The sequence below is a fragment of the Carassius auratus genome, unplaced genomic scaffold (assembly GCF_003368295.1).
Source record: "Carassius auratus strain Wakin unplaced genomic scaffold, ASM336829v1 scaf_tig00035538, whole genome shotgun sequence".
NCBI classification, from domain to species: Eukaryota; Metazoa; Chordata; class Actinopteri; order Cypriniformes; family Cyprinidae; genus Carassius; species Carassius auratus.
Window position 1 is genome coordinate 103,939 of NW_020526239.1, and position 23,193 is coordinate 127,131.

General features: G+C 37.8%; 1 protein-coding gene and 1 pseudogene across 4 annotated transcripts; one reads left to right on the forward strand and one right to left on the reverse strand.

Annotated features, from left to right (window-relative positions):
• Window positions 1–1,137: 1,137 nt before the first annotated feature.
• On the reverse strand, window positions 1,138–13,874 carry LOC113082023 (macoilin-2-like). 4 transcript variants are annotated; one of them, XM_026253933.1, is made up of 11 exons: window positions 13,559–13,638; window positions 9,045–9,186; window positions 8,026–8,152; window positions 7,238–7,361; window positions 6,750–6,928; window positions 5,846–6,422; window positions 4,636–4,794; window positions 4,373–4,555; window positions 3,545–3,665; window positions 3,269–3,443; window positions 1,138–3,164 (listed from the first exon to the last, which is right to left on the reverse strand). In XM_026253933.1, the coding sequence occupies exons 1-11, from the start codon at window positions 13,636–13,638 to the stop codon at window positions 2,962–2,964; spliced, it is 2,070 nt and encodes a 689-aa protein (XP_026109718.1). In that variant the 3' UTR covers window positions 1,138–2,961. The 4 variants fall into 4 exon arrangements, with proteins under 4 accessions (XP_026109718.1, XP_026109720.1, XP_026109719.1 ...); XM_026253935.1 differs by having other exon boundaries at window positions 2,962–3,164; window positions 5,846–6,416; window positions 13,559–13,874; XM_026253934.1 differs by having other exon boundaries at window positions 2,962–3,164; window positions 5,846–6,419; window positions 13,559–13,874.
• Window positions 13,875–16,444: 2,570 nt separating this feature from the next.
• Window positions 16,445–23,186, forward strand: LOC113082020 (ammonium transporter Rh type A-like; annotated as a pseudogene).
• Window positions 23,187–23,193: the final 7 nt, after the last annotated feature.

Consider the following 23,193-nt stretch of genomic DNA (forward strand, 5'->3'; position numbering starts at 1 on the left):
TGGCGTAAGAGTGAACTATCACTATCCACCTTATTTTGAACACAAGATTGAGCGTGGCCATTTTAACTTGAATGTGCAAGTGTTGCTTTCACTTTTTTATTTGCAATGACACAGCTTTGTAGCACAATTTGTTCTACTATTCTTTGTTATTCTTCTAGTTATTTATCTAGTTATAGCAGATAATGCACATTCACATAAAAGAGCTTATGTGCATTGCAAAATAATGTGGATGTGACATCTTTAAATAAAAGCTGAAAAGTAGAGCCTCTGAATGTGACTTGTGTCATTTCTCTGAACCAGAGTTTTTACATGCACACATCATGCCAGTGATGCACTGAAGAAAGATCAAGTGTGGAACTGTGCCTGTCTGCATGGTTATAAAAAGAGATGTGTTTAATATGAATGCTCTGGTTATTTATTCATACATGTAATATGAATGAGGGGATAAAGGCCTCACATTTAGAACTCGGAGAATCTGTCAGCATGAGATGCTGCAATAGTTAACAAACAAGCAACTGTTACCTGCAAATATTTATATATAAACAACAAAAAAAGAAGATAGGATTGAGCTGATTGTTAAGGTGTTTCTGATTAGATCATGATTAAAATCTAGCATAATTGCCAGTTATATTCATCAAATTCATCAAAAGTCAAATTTAACCAAAAATGGCTGTTTGAACAACTTAAAATGAACATTAAACAGTTGGAAATAACATATAAAAGTAACAAGATTGCAACTTTGCAACAGTGCAATATGAATGTTTTTCTATAGATTTTTAATTTTTGTATTTATATCACTGATGTGTTCCCATTTGTCAATGAAAATCTGTCCCAAGAAATCAGATAAACAAATATTTACCTACTCTTAGAGGAAAACATTTTAAATTTAATTCAATTTATGTAGATAAAATCGTGACATTCAGAACATTGTAATGGTTTCATTGTCATTCTTCCTAATGCATTAACCCTTTGCTCAGCCCAAAATAAGCCATAATAATAAGGTTAGCTCTGTTTTATCAATTGCATTCAGCAATGTTTTTCCTTGCTGTCAAAACACTTTATATATTGTGCCCCACATATTATTTTGCATGCAAGCATTTAAAAACCACAACAATCAATGGACAACCCACAAAAGAATGACATATGCCAGAAAAAAATGTTTTATTACTTGAAACCTCACAGAGACCTCACAGAGAGTGCAGCCGAGGTCTGGCCGAAAAAAAAAAACAGACAGAAAGAGAGAAGTGACAGTGGGCAAAGAAAACAAAACAACTCTTTCATTTAAACCACTTGGACTCTGCAAACATTCCCACTTCCTCCATCACATCATAGTTTTAAAAAAACACAGACACCAAAAACAACAACCATCTCAGAGCACGACTATACCACATAGGACTGACTCTGTCTAAACCCCGCCCCCCTCCCGCCCATCATTCACTGATAGAATACTCACACAGTAACCCTTCTCCCCTTCTGAAACTACTCGCAACAGAACTCGTTTGAAGGAACTGACTTCATCTGGTTGGCAAAATCTATTCGCTTTAACACAAATCTGAGGGTTTTTCCAAAAGGTGGGTTGGCTCAGGACGTTCTCCCTTTTACCCGGTAATACTTCATGTTTAGCAGACATCTGGATCTGAATTTATTTGCACATCAAGTGTGATGATGGTCCGACGAACACCTTTTCAAGAGTCTCATGGATTTAAAGTAGCAACACTTTTCTGAACGCAACGGCGCCATCAAGCGGCACAACCAAGTATTTCTCTGAAAACCAGACACAAACCATATAATAATAGCAATAATACTCTCCTCTAGCTTCTGTTCGTGGGACCAGCCATTAACCTGATGGATCTAAAACACTTCTTTTTCAACAAAATTACAGTCTTAGTTGGCACTGGACTACACTAGCTTCCGTCTGAAACTGAAAGATGGTCAATACAATAAAGAAAACAAGGAGGGGAAAGTATCCCGCATTTTCATACTTATGATATTCCCTTACGAGCTCGTCAACAGTGCAATAGTGCAACGTTGGATAAATAAATTATAATGTAAACAAATGACCGAATTCACAAGCGTGGAGTCCGTTTGCTGTACGTGACTAAAAAGGATGTGTTTGAGGCATGACGTGGCAGAGGGAGGGAAGAGATCTTTCGGTTCCACCAATGAGGTCCCATATGAAGGCACTAATTATCTGTAACTGGTGAATTACGCTGCTGGACTGCGTTTGTGATGCAGTTTGTCTTTTTGTACCAGGAGGAAGAAAAGCAATCCACAGATGAAGCTTCGGTCCATCAATCGAGTCCTTAAAGACCGGGAGTCATCCGATCCTGACATACTGAGAAGTGAGATCATTTTGTTGCATTGTTTCTGGGACGTTTTGGTTTTTGAACATTGCGTTACATTCTTCTCATATTAGATGGTGACATTCTTGAGTAAAAATTTTCTTCTGATATGGGGTAAAGCACCTGGGACAACGGATCTCACACTTGCCCTGCTTTGCATCACTCCCCCCGAGAGAGAGAAAAAAAAACTAACATCAAGGCTGAAATCCAAAGAGGAAAACAAATGGATGCGAGCGATCTCTGAATGGACTGAGGGAAGATAACTCACCAACTTCTGTGAGGTTTCTAGACATATACAAGAGAAAAGAAACGGCAGTTTCCTACTCAACGTGTGATGTCCCTTAAAAGTCCTCTTTTTTGTCTTTTGTTTTTTTACTACAACAGATACAGTCACACAATACAACATCCTTCGCACCAGGCAAGAAGCTGGAGTAATAGAAGACGAAAAAAACTAAACCAAAAAAAGCAATCTGAGCCACAGACATGCCAAAGATGAATCAGAATCTGGGCCTATTGAGAAAAAAAAAACAACAACCAGAGAAGACTGTGTGTTTGCATGTATATGTGTGTCTGTGTATGTGAGAATGAGTGTAGGTCTGCTGTGGTGGGTGACAAGCATTCATTTTTTCAGGGGCTGGTAAACAGACGCATTGGGGTCCAGTCCTGATGGACCGGTGTCCATGAATTTGGAGGAGTAATGGGGCGTGACTGGGGTCATGCTGCCTGTATCTGGGGAATACACCACGCTGGGCATGACGGCCATGACCTCTGCTATCTTCTGCTTCAGGTCTTTAATCTCCTGGTCTTTCTGCAGAATTTGACCTAAAAGAACACAAATCCAGACAGGAACAAATTATTAAGTAGTTTTCAAATTTAAATGCTGATCTCCTGGTGGGTAATCTGGACAAAAGTGTGTGATGGAAGACCTTGTGCAATCTCCAGCTGTCTCTTAGCATCTCCGAGGGCAGAGAAGAGGTCCAGCTTGATTCGGGTCTCAGCGCTGAGGCTGTTTTCCAGGTGCTGGGTTTTATCCTGCATCGCTGACAGCGCTGACATCAGAACCTCTGTGTCCTTCTCATTTTCCTTATATTTATGTAGCTCCTAGAAAGAGGAGGAGTAGTAGTGTATTTTTATACCACGTCTCCATTTACAGAAGATTTTGAAACATTAATAGCGAATATGGCATTTGAACATTTCCTCACTTGAACTTTGAGCTCCAGCTCTCTGATTTGTTCTTCTTTCACCTTGATGTCAAGCGTGAGTTTCTTATACTCCGTCTCCAGCTCAGAAATCCTCCTCCTCAGAGACTCTGTGCACTCACCTCTGATAGACACAAATAGACGCACATTAGTTCACATACAAAAAAGAAGAAAAAGTGAAATATCCTGGAGTTTTATGGAAAGAAAACAGAAACAGATCTCATGAAAGGGAAGACATAACTAACGAAGGAAAAGAGAGAATCGTGTGAGAAACAGACAGAATGGATGAAGGCAAAGCTATAAAAAAAAAATCAGGCTGTAAAAAAGAAAAAAAGAATGGAGAGGCAGAAAAAAAATGTGTATGGCATACGTTATCTATTTTGGGTCAGTAAGATAACTTTTTTCTAAGCAATTTTATTTAGAAAGGAAAAATTACATTAATTAAAAGCGACAAAGAAATTTATAAAGTTATAAAGGATTTCTATTTCAAATAAATGCTGTTCTTCTGAACTTTATCATCAAAGACTGGAGTAATGTCGGCTAAAAATGTCAGCTTTGCATCACAGGAGTAAATGACATTTTAAAATATAAAACAAAAGAAAACAGTTATTTTAAATTGTAATAATATTTCACAATTTTACTTTACAGTTTAATTTTTTTAATCAACCCTTGGTGAGCATAAGAGACAGACTTCTTTCAAAAACATTGAAAAATCTTACTGATCCCAAACTTTTGAAATGGAAAGGAAGAGAATGAAATGCACAATATATAACAGAATGAATGTTAGGAAATGAAATGCAATGGAATGAGGCAAAGGTGTGTCATTAGCACCTGGTTGCTGCAGCGAGAGCGACTGCACGGGCCGCTGTGGCCTCCTCCAGCTTCTTGCGTTTCTTTTCCTCTGCTAACAGTTTCTCTGCTGCAGCACGAGCCTCCTGTTCTGCCTTCAGACGCTTCTCCAGCTGCCCCACTGTCTGCTTGTCCTTCTGCTTCGCCTGCACGGCGTTATGAAGTCTGAACACACAAAAGAAGAGTTTGCATTAATATCTGCTCTGTGCTCTCTTAAGGAGCAAACTGAAGATGGGATGTCTCACTTGTTTTGCAGTAGTTCGTTCTCCTGTCGCAGCTGTCCGAGCTCAGAGCGTATGCTGCGTTCAGAGCTGCCTAGAGAGCCCAGCTGACTGCGCAGATCCTGTTCGGTCTGTCTGCTAGCCTGCAGGTCTGCCTTCAGCTTCTTAACATCCTGCTCCAGCCTAAAAGTGAATTTAGAGAAAAGGACTGAGCTTCCTGAAACCTAAGAGGGTACCTAAATAGACAGCATTTCTGGGCATCCAAACTTGCTCAAAGCATGATATAAATCCCAATGATGCACAAAAATGCTAAGCAGGTTAAGTAGATGATATAAAACTAACTGTTTTGAGGAAATTGGAGGTTTCTCCCAGATTTGAGGTGTTTCGTGGTCTGTTTTACTACTAAATTGTCCGCAACCAAGAATGTTTTTAGAACCACCATATTTTATAATATAATTCAGTGTATAGGTAGCAAAGAAAAGGACTAAATTCCCTATGAAATAGTATGTGAGATATGGTATGCCATAAGAATAGTATGTCCAAATACTCAGTTTTTGAAAAACAGTAGGACCTAGATCACCTACTATTTCCAAGTGTATCTTTGTAGTTTATAACCATGCAGATCTGGTAAGTCCAGAATGCATTCAAAACACGCACATACACCCATACCTTTTTAATTCCTTCATAAAATGTATTACCTATTCTGGCAACGCTACGAAATTTCACATGCAGCGGATTACTAATTAAAATGTATGATCACTTTAGCAAAATTATACATGGAAAAAAAGGTTCATTTTGCATCATCAATTACAAACCAAACAGCTTTCTGTTGGTCAATGCAGCAAATTCATGTGACAACTTGAACCGGTTTCGAAATCTGTGTGGGGAAAGCTTTCACCCTTAACCGAAATTTCAAATTGCATGTATTCCTACTGAAATGACTCTCAAATACAAACATTTGCAGAACACAGCAAAAGGACCACAATTTATCACAAATGTGATAAAAAGGAAAAGATCGAAGAAAGTGAACTCGACTCTTTTTGCCCTCAGTTCAGTTTTGGGAAAACTGAAAAAAAAGTCTTGTTTATTAATGCTTTCTATCAGATTGAGAAACAAATAACAAAGCATTATTGTTTACTAGTGTGCAGTGTTCTCACACACCCAGCTGAACATTAGAGCTGCTGTTTTAATGTGAAGCCCTGATTTTGATACAGATGTTGTGTGCGAGTCTAACCTGACGAGCGCTTCCGGTTTACTCAGCTGATTGTTGGGAATGCAGTTTTCCACAGGGTCTCTGTTTTTCCCTCCTCCACACTTCTGTTTCCGGTCTCCCTTACTTGAGGAAGACGCGGACGACGAAGGCCCAGAGGAAGATGGCACACTGCCATTGGCTGTTCCGTGCCCCCGGGGCGAGGAGCTCCCTCCCCCTCCTCCTCCGTTGGCATTTTTGTAATTTTTGTTGGAGTTGGAGGAGGAGGAAGAGGAGGACGATGAAGAGTGTTCATCTTTCAGCAGGTTCTCAGTGCTGCCCAGCAGATCTGAGCTGCTCAGTCTCTTACTGTTCACGTGGTTCTCCATGTACTCCATCTCCTGAGCTTTACTGTCCACTGATGGTAAGATGCTGCTGGTGCTGCTGTGATGGTTCTGGTTGTGTTGCTTTTTGGACTCGTTCTTGCCTCGTTCTTTCTCTCTGTATTCCAGCTCTGGTAAGGTGTTGGATGATGGCTTTTTACCGCCCGCCGAGCCGTTCTGTGCCACAGCTGGAGAGTCTACATCATGAATGCCTTTAGATGCTGCTGCTGCTGCTGCTGCTTATAAATGAGAAAGAGAGAAAAATATTTACTCATGTCACATCTGCTATGAACAATTTTTGAAGTTTCTTTAAACAAAGTCTGTTCATATCAGTTTAAAACACTTTAAAATTTAACAAACACTTTAAAAATGCATTTGAAGAAGTCCATCTAGCTCTGGCATGTTCCATGTCATGTGATTTATGAAAGTGAGGAAAAGGCTTCAATGTAGGTTGTTTTTCACTCCTTTTTAGAGCTTGACAGCCATGGCCAATAAAGAGCTTTGCAGAAACTGTGCAACATGTCTCTAAACTACTGCCGTCAGGAGACACTGTGCAAAGTCCTTACCCTCCTCTGCTTCTCTCTCTTGTCTCTGTATGAGCTGTTGTTCTGGAGGTAACGCCTGCTGCAGCAGCTGCATGTAAAATTCGTTTTCTTTTTGCACCTCCTTCTGTTTCCGCAGACGCATCTTATAACTTACATAACTCTTAAAACCAAAGCCCAGCGTCACCACCGGGTACCCGATACTGTGAACACAGAAATTGGACATCATATGATTAGCATTGTTGGGGAAAAAAACATCCCAAAAAACCCTGAAGACACAAGTAAGAACCGTAACTCCATGCTTTGGTCTGAGTAACTTGTTCTACACATTTTAATGGGGAAAAACTTGAGCCATTGTTTTCTGCACCACTTCAAATGTCGTGGAATTATTACTGTGCACTGCTATATGACTGAATATAGAGGAAAGCAGACAGATAAAGCTGAAACTTGCTCACAATCAGTGCCAATGTTTGACTCATCAATGCAAGTAAGGACTAAGAAAATTGGCATACCAGTGTGCTGCAAACGGACGACACAAGTCCACGTGGAAGTGTTTCAAATCTTTAAATCTGATAGCTGCCTCAATATAAACAAAAAGTATCCATAGCGATACAGTGGGGAGGCAGACCCCTCGTTCTGTGGAGAGATGGAGTGTGTGAGAGGAGAATGGTCAATTCAACATGTCTTTAAAATACTTCAGTTGACAACAGTGAATGAGTGTAATAATCTCAACATTAACAGCCAGAATTACTCTAAACAAACCCACAACCATTCAAGCACACACTCTATGGGTGAATCTGAATCAAGGATCAGCTCTAAACAGTTCGAGGGAGTCATTTGAAGCAAATCCTTTTGTTGACATCAAGATCCAGAGCTGCTCAGAAATAACCAAGCTTACAGCTGCAAGGTCACAGTGCGTGTGTGCGCATGTTATAAAGCCAGAATAAATCATGTTATGACAACAAAAGCTCACAACAGCATGGGAATGATCCTCTCAAGCTGGAGTCCACACATTTGTTAAATGTATTTTAATCCATCTTTATAAAGAGGATACAAGAAACCAGAGATGGAGTCAAAAGTGTGTCTACACCATACCAGACTGACACTCTGAATGACAGACATGTCAGTTTGAGGTTGTCTATAGAGGAAGTCAAAGGTGCAAGTCATGAAGGTTCACAAACCACTGACCAATCAGCTGTAAGCTTGAGGTTAGACTTCAGTAGCAGTACCACAAAACATACCAGATCAACGATGGCAGGGTGATCATGTAATACAATATGAACAGGTGTGCGGCTCTTACCTGTGTGCCAGACGTACTGTACCCACACATATGTGCTGGCTGCAAAGAACAGCCACTGCACTGGGATGAACAGCAGACATATAATATCTGATGTGAATGCCACACACACAAAAAACACTGAGAAAGCCTGCAACACAGAGAGAGAGATGCATCAGATCATCACATGTGCAACTAGCGTGAAATGTCATTTCACAGGCCTCAATAAAATGTCATTTTCACCATCCTGCTGCGAGACATGCAAAACATCATATAAAACAACCATAAACAGCATTTTGTGTTTATGCCGTTTTCATTATTATTTAAGAGACATAAGAGGAACAATAACATACGTTTATAGTAGTGGATGCATGTAAAGTGCTGTCACAATACAATACACAAATCACAATACTGATGACTGAACTTCTGAAAATGTATAAATATCTTAATCTCAGAGAAGACTAAATAAGAGTATAAACTAGTTTATGTCCCTCAAAGGATTATTGATAATCTCAAATTCATAAACAGATGCATAAAGTCTTCAGACAGTATAACAAATAAGATTTTTTTTATGTTCTTCTGAGAAGTCTCTAATGCGCATCAAGGCTGCATTTATTTGACAAAAAACATAATAAAAACAGTTATATTACAAAATATTATTGCAATTTTAAAAAACTATTTAAACTATGTTTTCTATTTTAAAATATTTTAAAATGTCATTCACTCCTTTGATGGCAAAGCTAATTTCCAGCAGCCATTTCATAGAACATTTACGATATATAATATATATATATAAAAAAATACATACAATATATAAAGATATATATATGTGCGTGTGTGTGCTAAAAATTACATTTCTGCCAGTCAAACAAAAAAATCTTATAAGATTTATAAGCAGTAGAAATCACCATGTATGGTAAACAGGAGCTCAGATATTTTGATAAACATTTGATTTTGTATTGGACCAACATGAGCATGACCAATCGATGCCTTTAATTATTTAGTCCTTTTATCTAGATGAAGCGCTTGTCTCACGTACTCACCAGGCCCTGGTATCTGAAGGAGTCGTAAACACTGCGAATGAAGAGCCAGAAAGGCCAAAGGTACTCGAAGCGGAAGTCCAGGACAAAGTCTGCCAGCAGCACCAGCGCCCAGACCACCAGAAACTTCAGGTACAGGAACGTACTGAAACAAAAAAGAAGGGATATTATTACCAAACCATTCAATCATTCATTCAAAATCTCATCTCTTTGAATAAGACCCCACATGTGGTCTTGAGCCAAAGAACATTTAGCGACACGTACAAGCAATTCCATCGTGAGCTCCAGTAGTAAATCCAACCCAATGAAGCATGGGTAGGTGGGGGAGGATGTAATCACTGTTTGGCTTTCTCCAATTCAGCGTGTAGTGAATGAAGCAGATTATGTTTATATAGGGATGAGAAGAAGCCAAGAGTAGGATGCCAAGATGTATCTCCAGATGTAGCAATGCAGATCCTAAATACTAAATCAACCAGATATTCTTTATTTAGACTATAATTACGCCTCAGCGATATATAGAATAAATGTCAATGTGATTCATTGCGAATCTTGATTTTAAATGTGTTTTTTGCCCATTAAATGGCCCTAAAGACTTTGTCACCAGACCAATTTTGTAATCATTCTTTGTTTCACAAAAATCGAAGCATTTAGATAGCTAAAAATAAAATAATTTCAAAAATGATTAACATACATTAAACACAGCTTAAAGTGTTTAAACATGCATAAATGGCATGCATAATCTTAACATTAATCTTAACAAAAAAGTGCTGGTGTTGGTGATTCATTTAAATGAGTGGGAATACTACAGCTTTTCTGTCTTTAAAAAGTATGATTCATTTAATAGCATAGCATCTACATATTTCTCCGCTGCTCATACAGGTGCTGAAGATGCTATTAATAGTGTTGAGATGACAGAAATTATTGTGTCAACAGAAGTAAAAAAAAAAGTCACTGGACTGGTAGATCTGGGCTGATTACATATTTGCTCAATTCCACCTCACTGAGAAAAGCAATAACACACATCTGATGATAACACGTGTTACAGATGCATCTGCACGTCATCAAAGTTGACAGCCAATGCATCTGCATATGCAACACATATTACACATGAGAAAAAGTAGTTTCAAAGCTGCATAATAACATACATTTTGAGGTAACAACTTCTCATAGTCACACACCCTTTTGGGAGCTATAAATACTATTAAAGTGTGAGAATTAATTTGCACTAGTCTACGGATGCATGCGCGACCATTGCACATACTAGGCACTTCAGATCAAACCATCAGCTGTCTAACATCACTCTTCAATGTCAAAATGACTGATGGTCAATCAAATCAAAGTAGGCAGGATTTACTGTTCACAGAAGCAGAGCAGGAAGCATCAGTTTAACATTAAAGAGACCAATGTAAGGTGAAGCTCCAAACCATTTATTAGTCAACTTTTAACGGTACGTTTTACGATAGAAATGTTAAAGGTGATGTATGTAGAATTGTGTTTGTAAGGGGTATTGGAGAGGGGTTTTTTTCACCTGCTCCTCAGACTTGATGCACATTTTTACCAGATTGACGACAACAACAGGAACGATGAACACTTGATGAATGAAATTAAATGCGCTGGGTGCCAAATGAAAATGAAATGGGTGCCGAAACACAATTGGGTAAACTGGCAGTGGGCAGGTTTAACAAACCAAAACAGAAATGGACATTCCAGCCAGGATTTAACATTTTCAAAGAAGAATAACTGACTGTAATATTGTTTTTCAGATAAACAAATATGTTAACTTAGCATGTTTCTTACATATTTGCAAACATATTATGATATTTTTATGCTGTAGTAGAGTCAAAAACTTACATACAGCACCTTTAAATGACCGATAGATTTATCCAATGATTCAAACTACTTTTTATTACTTTATTTTAAGAGAGAGACAGAGAGATGTCGAAATTGTCTGCGTATGTCTCTTAAACAATGAAGCGGAGTATAATTACTTAAAAAACTACGATTTTACCCCCTTTGTTGCAGAGAAATATAATGTAGCGATTCATTATGGATTAGTAAAAGTTGCATGGCAGCGCTGAAATGATGTTTATGAGCTTCAGAATGTTACTTTTTGCACAGCACGATCTCAGATCTCTGTGTGTGACTGTGGTGTGTATGTGTGTGTGCACGTATCAATTAAAGCAGCACATTAAAATTGAGCGGTGATTAAACTGAATGGTTTTAATGCACTGGCCTTCTCACACTGTATATCTGTTATTCAAGAAACTTTTTAACAGTTTAAAAAACAATTTATGAAAAAACCTTCAGAAACTATGTGAAAATGAGCACTTCTGCAGTGTGAATTTGGTATAGTACACTTCACTGACATCTTGCTTTAAACATTTGAAATTAAATGGGGGTGAAATGCTATTTCATGCATACTGAGTTTTTTACACTGTTAAAGAGTTGGAAAAAGTTTTTTTCGAGTATGGCTCTGTGTGACGTTAGATGGAGCGGAATTTCCTTATATGGGTCCTAAGGGCACTTCTGCCGGAAGAGTGCGCGCTCCCGTATAGCAGAGCACTGAGAGCACAACAGACATTCACTGATCAGAGCGAGAGCGTCGCGAAATGTCAAAAAAGAAGTGTGTTTTTGGTTGCCAGGGCAAGACAACCCTGCACAGATTACCAAAAGAGAAAAAGCATTAAGGGACCAGTGGATGGAGTTTATTTTTACAGAGCATCAACCGAGTTGTGCAAGTGTTTGTGTTTGTTCCCTGCATTTCGAAGATGCTTGTTCACAAGGCCCAGTTTGACGCCGGATTTGCACATCGTTTATTTCTTAAGGATAATGCAGTCCCAACGAAAAAGGGTCACGATCGCGTGTTGGAACCGCAGGCGGTGAGTAAAACTGCTTAAAATACCTCTGCCTCCTTATTAGTGCGTCCGCCTCCCCTGCCGGAGACCCGGGTTCGAGCCCCGTTCGGAGAGAGTCGTTGCTGCTGCTGCTCTCGTTCAGTTTCAGCCTCGGGATCTGATTCTGGATAATAAATAAACGGCTGAATCTGACTGTTAGCCATGGTTTGTTTTAGATGATGTTTTTTTTTTCCTCACAGTAATGTCACAGCTTCCAAATGCTCTCAACGCAAAAGCTTACTCGCGCTCGTGATTCTTTAGCTCCGCCCACACGTCACGCCTCCAGCCGGTCGTGTTTTTCCGGGAAAAATCGGTACATACTATCTTTCTCTTATGAATATAATAAAACTAAAGACTTTTTGGAGTTATGAAGGATGCAGTATTACTCTATAGGTATTCAACATTAACAGGATATTGAGTGAAAACGAGCATTTCACCCCCCCTTATATGACCACCAGCAAATATACTATATACCAAACACTGAACAGACCCAAACACTGGCACTGGGTTAGCAATATGACCGGCACCCCATACATAGAGATTAAAGTTATTATATGAGAGGTTATACCAACTGCTAAGTGCTAAGATATGAAATATGCAATACTGCTGCATAAAACCACTTCACAACATCACTTTTGATTGACAGGTCAGATGCTCCATGACAAAGCTTACGAAAACAAAAACACAGACTAACAAACTTAGGCTCTCAATGAAAGACTGAACTGCAAAAAAAATTATCCCTCACATGAAATGTGTGCAACTAAGTTAGCCTTAATTAAATTAATTATCCTTACAAAAGGATAATTTTCTTTCTTGTGTGGAACACAAAAGGAAATGTCAGTCACTCAGAACGACATTCATCATTCAGGCATTTGCTTTATAATTTTATGTAAAATTAAAGTAAAGTGAATGGTGAGTGAAGTTAGAAACATCTTTTGTGTTTCACAGACAAAAAGTCAGATTTGGATAATATTTCAAACAATAACATTAATTTAAACATTATTCCTGGCAATAAAAAATACTAACTTACCATAGATATACTGTTAGTTTTTTCCACATATATATATTTTAAATACAAAATGTGTAGTAGTTCGTGAGTTCCCAAGGAAAACGTAAACAAATTCGTAACTGCCTCCGGTCTCCCAAACTTCTGAGGAAAGACTGAGCCAACTTCAGTTATTTGGCTTCTCGGGCATTTAAAAACCTTCCAGCAGTCTCTTAGAAACCTTTATTTGAATAAACTCCCCTAATTTACATATGAGATTTGCTAATTAAATTAAGGTTATTCTCCTTGCGGTCTTGTGAGAGGAAATCAAAATCGATCAACTGTCTCGATGACTGATTCTGATGACTGACAGTTAGTGACTCTAACCGTCGGGTCTCGAGCCCACGGCGGTGGGCTTCGCGGGTTTCTTTCTTTTAAAGCGCATCGCTGTAATGAGGCCTACGGCAGCTTATTCATTTCTGCGGAGACGACTGTCTACCTCCAGCCAAGCTCTGTTGACGACAGCTCAGCTCGGTTAGGCGATTTACAGTCTCTCTGTGATATCTTATATCATAATAAAAACGAAATCTGGGTCCATCCTGAATGATAACGGTTCGCTCCGAAGGTCTGGATTGTACCTGCTGTAGATCCCCTCGGTGATTCGGTTCCGTTTTAAGGGCCGTCGGAGCTTGCTGCAGTCCGCATTGCGCCGCTTCATCCTCGCCCCCTTAAATCGGGCTTTTTAATACGTACAGCAGTATGGTCCAGGGTTCTCTCTTATTCGGACGGGAAACATTGGCGCTCCAGCAAAGGAATATACCGCCGTGGTTGTTGTTTTTTTCTCCTGGAAACAAAGAAATAAATAAAAAGACTGAGTGGAAGACCCTCCTCCTTCTCTCGGCGCAGACGCACAGACACGGGCCCAGACAGGTTTGACTGACAGGCCGCTGAGCAAATAGGAATCGCATCTGTGGGCTGTCAATTTGAATGGCAAGACAAACAGCCAATAAGCAGCGGCCTCTTTTGTTGCGGTATCAAAGAAAGGGAAATGGTGCTGCTGACAGGTTTTCCTCACCCCACCAATCGCTGTCTTTGTGGACAAATCAGGTAGTGCTCCCTGACCAATAGGATTGATTCAGGCGGGACTCTTCGTACGATTTTTGCGTATGATTTATGAGAGATGCGTATTTCACTGTCTATGGTATAGACATAGCAATACCTAGATGCGGCCGCTCGACTGCACGTCAACGTCGCCGCCATATTGGAGCGGGCAACTCTCAATCTCTCATAACTCTCACATCAGGAAACGTACCTGACTCATCGACAGATTGGACACCTACAAAGCGTCACACGATAATAAAAACAGATCTCGGGGTGTTATCTTTCATAGGTAAGACTCAGCGGTTGTTTCTCGATGTTTTTTGGTCATTTTTAACATTATATATTTTAGTTTAATTTATATAATAAACTAAATGGTGTTATGAGCAAAATATACAGAGTGAGCCCTTTGACTGTCTAGATTAATGATGGAGCTAAATCTTCTCTTTCATTTCACTACCGTTACTTATTTGCAAAGATGAAGTGGTAACACTTTAGAATACTAGTATTTCAGTTAATATTCATTAACGAACATGAACAAACAATGAACAATACATTTATTACATTTATTACTGTATTTATTCATCTTTGTTCATGTTAGTTAATGAAAATACAGTTTCAAAATACAATTCAGAGTGCATTAACTAATGTTAACAAGCACAACTTTTTATTTAAATAATGCATTAGTAAATGTTGAAATTAACATCAACTAAGATTAATAAATGCTGTAGAAGGATTGTTCTTGCTTAGATCATGTTAACTAAAGTAGTTAACTAATATTAACTAATGGACCGTTATTCAAAAGTGTTACCGATTAAGTTTATCATCACTTGATTATAAGGAGTTCATTGCTTTTCATAAAACTGTGAACTGATTCTATGTATTCTTTTTTCTTCCCTTTTAGCCATTTGCAAACAGTACAAGGACAGCCTTAAGGAAAGCTGAGGAAAGCTGTTCTCTGCATTTCCAAGAGACAAGACTATACCTCCCAAGACTAATGTTGTGTTTGTACTAAACCCATAGCAGCCCTGAATGAATCGACAGAATGACCCAGCTCATATTCTAATACTATAGACTGCAATTAAAAAGCTTTGCACAGGCTGTTTAATGCTGATAATGTACTGCGTGTGTCTTTACACAAAAACTACATGATGTAAATAGCCTAGAAATGAAAAACACAGGAACTCATAGTGAGTCCAGCTGCAATATCATGATAAACTCATTGTGATGCTGTTATAATGATTATTAATTTTGATTATTAGGCTATAAAGTTTTTTGAGGGGACCATCTCATATTCTGGTCTGTGATAAACATAATTATACTTTGAGATTTTTTTGTGCTGTTAACATACATGGAAAAATAAACCACTGTTTCAAAATGTGAGTGTTCGGAGCGGCTTCGCAGATCATTTGAGTCAGTTCGGGAGTTCGGAGCGGGATCGCGAATCATTTGAGTCAGTTCGGGAGTTCGGCGCTTCTTTTACTGTCTATGGTTGGGCGCGGGTTCGCGAATCATTTGAGTCAGTTTGGGGATCGCAAATCATTTGATTCAGTTCGGGAGTTCGGAGCGGGATCGCGGATCATTTGAATCAATTCGAGAGTTCGGAGCGGGTTCGCGAATCATTTGAGTCAGTTCGGGAGTTTGGAGCGGGATCGCGAATCATTTGAATCAGTTCGGGAGTTCGTAGCGGGTTCGGGAATCATTTGAGTCAGTTCGGGAGTTCAAAGCGGGTTCGCGAATCATTTGAGTCAGTTTGGGGAATGGCAAATCAGTTGAATCAGTTCGGGAGTTCGGAGTGGGATCGCGAATCATTTGAGTCAGTTTGAGAGTTCGGAGAGGGATCGCGAATCATTTGAGTCAGTTTGGGAGTTCGGAGAGGGATCGCGAATAATTTGAGTCAGTTTGGGAGTTCGGAGCGGGTTCGCGAATCATTTGAGTCAGTTTGGGGATCGCAAATCATTTGAATCAGTTCGGGAGTTCGGAGCGGGATCGCGAATCAGGAAAGATTTGCGCTTGTAAATTTTCAAATTGCTGCCAACTGGGGTGGCAGCAGGGGTGGCAAGGCTTTCTTTTAGGGTGATCCGCCCCTGCCCCCACCAACATTTCTGAATAGACTGCAAGATCCCTAAGGTTACTTTACTCTGAAAAACAAAAAAACTAAAACAGTAAAGATCTCAGAAGGTGCTGTAGGACGGGAATAACAAACTTTAAATACTTCTTGCATCATTTTCTTTTGACAATGGTCTTATTATACAACAAACTCTGTCGAATATTATACAGAGACATCATAATAATTAATTGCACATGAAGGTGGCTTCATTTTTGGGAGACACCTCCTCCATGCCTCTTACATGCACGTGATCTTACATATTCCTCATCTCTGGTGGGTGTAGATTACAGACATTCACTCAGTTTGTCACCTAATAATGGCTCCTCAGTACGCCCCCAGTCTCCGCTCAAGGCTTCCTCTTGTGGCCTTCCTGCTGGAAACAATCTTTATCCTACTGTTTGTCTTTTTTGTGAAAATAGAGCAGCATGAGCTGATTGACAGAGAGTCTGACAGTAAGCTTTTCATCAGTTCATATGCAGGTTAGTAAGTCTGATTTACATTAAGGCTGTGTTATGAATTTTTGAAGGGTTCAGGCTTGCATTCACTTTTAAACTTGTGGTTATTTATGAACAGCATTAAATCACATTACCTTTTGTTAACCTGCTATGTTCAGCTGATATGTCAAAACTGTATATTTCCTAAAATATGTTTTAAAATGCATTTGCTTAAGTATATTTTCTACCAATATACAATTATATTTTAAAATATATTTAAAAAATATAAATGTTTATTTAAAAAAAGCCTCCATAGGTTTAATGTATGTAATATACATTTACATTTATTATTATATTTCATTTGAAGAAGTTGTCTATTGCACGTGTGAACATATCACATAAAATCAGCAAGGAACATACTTTAAAAACCAAAAAAACAATTACAATATTGCAAAAAAAAAAAAATTAAGTAATTATAAATCTAGTAGGCAATCGCATCCACATGCATTTACCTTAAAAGTAGGCTACCGTTAAATTGGAATTGCATTTTGAAATATATTTTGCTTGTATGTATATTGAAACTAAATATATTATACATTTCAAAAATTTATTTAATTGAGCTTCACTGTCTAGGACCTATTTAAAATATATTTTGGCCAGAAAAAAAAAAAATCCATATATAAAGGAGTCATACCCAAAATAAATAATAATTTGACATTGGTTTGTTTGTAAATGTGGGCCATGTTGCCGTTGGGGTGTGGAGCCACAACATCTCTGGTTTTGGATGATAAGAAGTATTTCTCTACCACAAGCAGTATTAAATTCTGACTACCATTTAGCCAAATGTTTAAAGTTTATATATATATATCTTTTAGAAACGTATACATTGGCAATAATGGAAATGCATTGCTTTCAACAGAATTCCAAGATACTCATGTGATGATATTCATGGGGTTTGGATTTCTGGCCACGTTCCTTTTACGATATGGTTTCAGTGGATCAGGGTTTAATATGCTGTTGGCAGCCATGGCCATCCAGTGGGCCGTCTTGATGAATGGCTTTCTGCTGCCACAACGACACCACAGAAAGGAGATCCACATCAGTATGAAGAGGTGCATACATTACAGCTCTTAGCAGATGATAGGATCCATTGGTGATCAAGTGATGGAATGCTAAATTTCTCCAAATATGTTCCCATGAAGAAATTAATTTAAGATGGCCTGAGGTTAAGTGCAAATTTGCCTAATTGAAATTTTTTGTGAACAATTACTTTAAGATGTTTTACAGCCTCAGACTTGATCAAATGCTGTCTGTGCTCCTCTTGCAGCGTGATTGAGGCGGAGCTCTGTGCAGCGTCTGCTCTGGTTGCCATGGGAGCAGTCCATGGGAAGACCAATCCTGTCCAGCTCTTACTAATGGCTCTGGTCGAGGTCACAGGATTCGTGGTCAATCAGTGGATCCTGCGAACTCTGTTCCTTGTAAGAGAAGTATTACTTTCCCAGATAAAAATTATAATTGCTATCCTTATAATCCTTATCCTATCCTTATAATTATTGCTATAATTATATATATATATATATAATTGTTATAAAAAAAATTAAAAAAAAATTATTTTTTTCTTTTGTGCAAGAAAATGATAAAAATACTCAGATATAAAAAAAAAATTAATTTCCCATATCTTCATCTCAAGGTACATTGCAAGCCAATTTCGGTAAAAAAGTTTAAAATAAAACTGATATATTTAGATGGGCAAATTCAGATGGTAGAAACATTTCTGGACAAACAGCTTTCCAGTCTTTTAATTTTTTTTTTAATTGCGAAACACTGAAAAATGTATTATTATAATGTGAAACTTTTGAAATTATAATTGACAAAAATAGTTGAATTAAATAATACTTACAATAATCTGAATACTTACAAGCCATTCCACCTAGGATTGTGCATGCTGTTTTATTCAGACAGACTGTGTATTTTCATACTGTACTGAAGCAGAGCTCATGTGTCAGGCAGATCCAGTGTACAGCATCATGCTGCTGCATGTCTTCGGGGCTCTGTTTGGTGTGATGGTGTCATGGGTGCTGCACAGAGAGGGGATCAAACCGGTGCACGAGAAAGAGAAAACTGACCGTAAGACTGGCTTACTGGCAATGTTTGGTGAGTACAGTAATCAGTTAACTATCTATCAAACTCAGAAAATAACCTCTATACTCTAAACCAGTTTCTTGGTTTCAGTCCATAGCCATAATGGCACATCAGATAATTTACAGAGAACAAATTCCAGTGAGCTTTAAACATAGTTGAATGTTTAATAGCACGTTATTTTATACATTTATAATATACGTTATTTACTGGTTTAACTCACTTACTATACAGCTAAAAAATTCCTAGAGATTATTAATTACAGATTATTTAATGTTTGTGCTTATAATGATTGAGTTTCATAACTGTTACAGTAAATGTGAGCACATTACTTAATGAATCAATGTTTTGAATGCTTAAAGAAATAATTAATTGACTAGGGCACTCATTTCTGAATAAATAAGCGTTTTACACCAATCATTTGAATGAAAGATTCAATTATTCACTCATAAACACAGTAACTTCTCATGTTCTTTACTTAATCAGTTTTAGAAACGATTGTGAACAGTGATTCTGTTATAAAGACTGACTGATATTTTTGTTCCTGAATGAATCCGCTTCTTTCACCAATTCAGTTACAGTATCTTGATTGGTTGTTTTCTTGTTTAGTTGCTAAATGAATTAGCGTTTTTAACAAACTGGTTCAATGATTGAGTGAATTACTCAAAAACACAGTCATTGATCGCTTCCTACTAGAGTATAGTTGTAATCTGCAGAAAATTACCTGAACAAATCCCTGTGTGGAACAAACAGTGATATCATCACTCTTGAATTGATTCAGTTCTCTTGAACCCAATCAGATCGAGAACTAAAGTGTAATTATTTGATGTCTATATTGTAATTCAATTATGCACATCCTCCCTTTCTTTCTTCCTCAAAGGAACGCTGTTCCTGTGGATGTTCTGGCCCAGTTTTAACTCAGCACTGGTGAGAGATCTCAAACTGAAGCTTACTGTCATCTATGGGACGTATCTGTCGCTGGCTGTCAGTGTTGTCATGGCAATGTCTGTCTCTATGCTCACTAGCGCCAAAGGAAAGATGAACATGGTGAGCAGCTGTAGGAATTCCCAGTAGAAAACAATTCTAATATTATATCACAAAATGTTTCACATTATAAAAGTAAAATGGGTTGTCAACAGCATTTCATGTTCACTTAGTTGGGATCCAGGAATGCTGACCAGATTTTCAGATAATTCATTGTAAATGATGATATGAGTAACATGTCTGACTGGTGTTTGCTGCACTTCCTCTACACAGGTTCACGTCCAGAGCTCTGCCCTGTCCGGTGGCGTTGCCATTGGAGTTGCCATGACAGCAGTCCACATGCCGTGGATTGCCATGACGATCGGCTTCTGTGCCGCTCTCTTATCAGCTTTGGGATTCCGCTACATGAAGGTAAAGTCATATCAGTCACAAAAGTCTTATTCAATTTATTTATTTTTTTACTGTGCAGTCAAACTGAGAACAAGTAATAGTTGTAATATGTGATGAAGGAGGAGCAAGAAAGTGTAATGTTTATCTTGTTTGAGTCAGGGTTATTAACGTTAACCTATACTTAAAACAGAAAAAAAAAATCCTTAGCAGAAATATCTTTTCAATACTTGAAAAGCAATAATATAAAATGATTGAAATAGAATTTCTAGAATAAAAATTCCAGCTAATCGCAAGTGTAACATTTATAATTTTTAAGTTGTGGTTTAATGAACTAAAATAATAAATATAAACTAAAATTACATATAAAAATGCAAATAAAAGTAACTTAAAAACTATATAGACAGTTAAACAAAACTAAAACTAAAATGACTAAAGCATACAACAAAACTGCTAAAACTTAAAATTAAAGCAAAACCAGAAAAATATAAAAAAAAATAAAAATAAATAAATAATGAATGATCTGCTTGTTTTAAAATCATCCCAGTCTACTGACATTTATGACATGCCCTTCAAACATTAGTGCACATGATAACTTTTGTTAACTCTACAAGTAAATCCAATTCAGCAGCTAATTACTCTTTGACAGTGATGCCAAATATTTAGAGCTACTGCAAAACAGTTCAAAGACATCATTCTAAAGATGACTGTGTGCTTGTTTCTTGGGTGCATAAGGTCTATATCAAACACTTGTTTGGGTGTCAAGATTTTCTGGTGGATCCACATGGCAAGTTTAAATGTTTTGAAAAACATAAAAAATTAGTGTTTCATAATGAAACCTCTATAAAGACCAGGCTTAAAGGAAAAGCCACAACACTTAAAATGCCTCTAGCAGAGGGTCTTTCTTTACCAATACACCTGGCTAGCTAGGATTTCAAGAGAAAATCAAAACCCAAGAGGCCAAAGGAAAAAGCCTTTCTCCCTCTGTCTCCAATAAAAATAAACCACACTGTTAAAGTATAGCTTCTCAATTTCGGGACTCATTCAATTATCACAATCATGCTGTCACACAATATTTTCACCAATATTTCCAATAAAAGCTTAAAAACGGAGAGCTTTTTAAAGACTCTGAGTAATGCATATCACCTGATTGGACTAATTAGCTCAAACCCCATCAGTAAGCTCATTTCAAAAAGAACCAAACAAGAGAAAGTAAACCCATATTGCTTAAATGACTGGAACACTTGAGCTGACAATAATAATGTTTTATGCTTTAGTTAAAGATTTAAATCATAACTGTTCTCGCACTTTTGGATGTGTAAACTGGATATTACATTAACCGTCAGGAATGATTTTCTGTTTTTACTTTCTTCCAGAACCACATGCTACTGGCTTTTGAGTGTCATGACACCTGCAGCGTACTCAACGTGCATGCCGTTCGGAATTCTGGATGGTTTGGCACTTTAATTTCTACGGCTGGCCAGTGACGAAAGCACAGTGTAAAATGTTTTCACTTTATTTCAAACCTGTGACATGTATCCATAAAATGTCATTAAAGGAAAACTTTACCTCTAGAAAAAGAAAAATTTGCTCACGCCTTCGGGCCAGTCCCAGGGTGTACAGTAGATGAGTTTGTTTCTTCATGGGAACAGATTTGGAGAAATTTAGCATTCTATCTCTTGGATCCTCTGCAGTGAATGGGTGCCATCAGAATGAGAGTCCAAACAGCTGATAAAGACACCGCAATAATCCACAAGTAATCCAGCCCATCAGTTAATGTCTTGTGATGTGAAAAGCTGTGTGTTTGTAAGAAACAAATCCATCAAGACGTTTTGTAAATTAAAACAGTTGGTTCCAGCTAAAATACGAAATCCATAATCCATAATTTAGCTTTCTCCAGTGAAAAAGTTGTCTCTTCTCAATCAAGAGAGAAATATGCACAGATACAAGTGGAAACAGTTGAAAACCATACTAGAGGAATTTTGATGTGAGAGGACAACAAAGGATGGACTTTTTCATTCATAGAAGGTTTATAAAGGATTGTGGATTTGTATTTTTACAAGAAACAAATGTTGAAACTTAAAACACCTTTAAGATGGATTTGTTTCTTACAAACACACAACTTTCCATTTCACAAGACATTAATTGATAGACTGGAGTCATGTTTGGACTCTCATTCTGACGGCACCCATTCATGACAGAGGAAGTGATGTAATTCTACATTTCTTCAAATGTGTTCTGATGAAGAAACAAACTCATCTTCTTCTTGAAAGGCCTGAGGATGAGTATTTTGTTAGCAAATGTTCAGTTTTGGGTGAACTTTCCCTTTAATGTTGACTGTGTTGTATCTGTGTTCTCAGAGTGGTGCAGTTCGCTGTGTATCATATCTGTGTTCTCCTCATAACGGTGTGCATGAGTCTGGTGATGGGCACAGCTACAGGTCCAACAACACCACTGATACAGTCACACTAAAGATCAGTAGAATAGATATGTTTCTTTTGCTTTTTATTGTGTTATGAATATATGAGCAAAAGACCAGCAAAATATCTTACACTGCAAAAAAAAAAGGGCATAGGGCATTTATTCAGCATAGGCTGGTTTTAACTGTTTTCTGGTGCATATATTGATATGTATTTGCTCTGTGACAGGCAATTTGATTTGACTATTTTTTTAAACGCTTGTGTGACCAATTATTTTTGTGTTTTAGTTCAATGAGGCAAACTAAACATACAACTACAATTAACATTTGCAGGACTTTTCCTGAAGTGGAGTATCTGGAGACCCCAGCAGGACAGGAAGTGCTTTGATGACCAGGCATTCTGGGAGGTGAAGGGTTTTGTTCATTTGCACTTAACACCAGTCCTTGCATTTATCTTTTATCATTTAAAATGACATTAAATCTAATTAAAAATGAAAAGTATATTTACATACTAATTATGTATTTGTTTCTCTTGTAGTTTCCAAATTTGGCTGTAAAAAAATGAAGAACTTATGGACAAAGATATAAGAGGACTTCAGATATGCATGAATGCAGTTAGCACAAAATATATCTGTGTGTGTGTGTGTATGTGTGTGTGTTTGAGAGACATTGTAAAGTAAACCATTTAAAATTTCCTTGAAT

Excerpts from the sequence above, each read along its gene's own strand:
- LOC113082023 (XM_026253933.1), bottom strand. The coding sequence starts at position 13,638 with ATGAAGCGGCGCAATGCGGACTGCAGCAAGCTCCGACGGCCCTTAAAA. Across the intron at positions 9,187-13,558 it reads ACCGAGGGGATCTACAGCAG|TACGTTCCTGTACCTGAAGT; the intron begins GTACAATCCAGA and ends TTTTTGTTTCAG. Across the intron at positions 6,423-6,749 it reads AGAGAGAGAAGCAGAGGAGG|CAGCAGCAGCAGCAGCAGCA; the intron begins GTAAGGACTTTG and ends CTCATTTATAAG.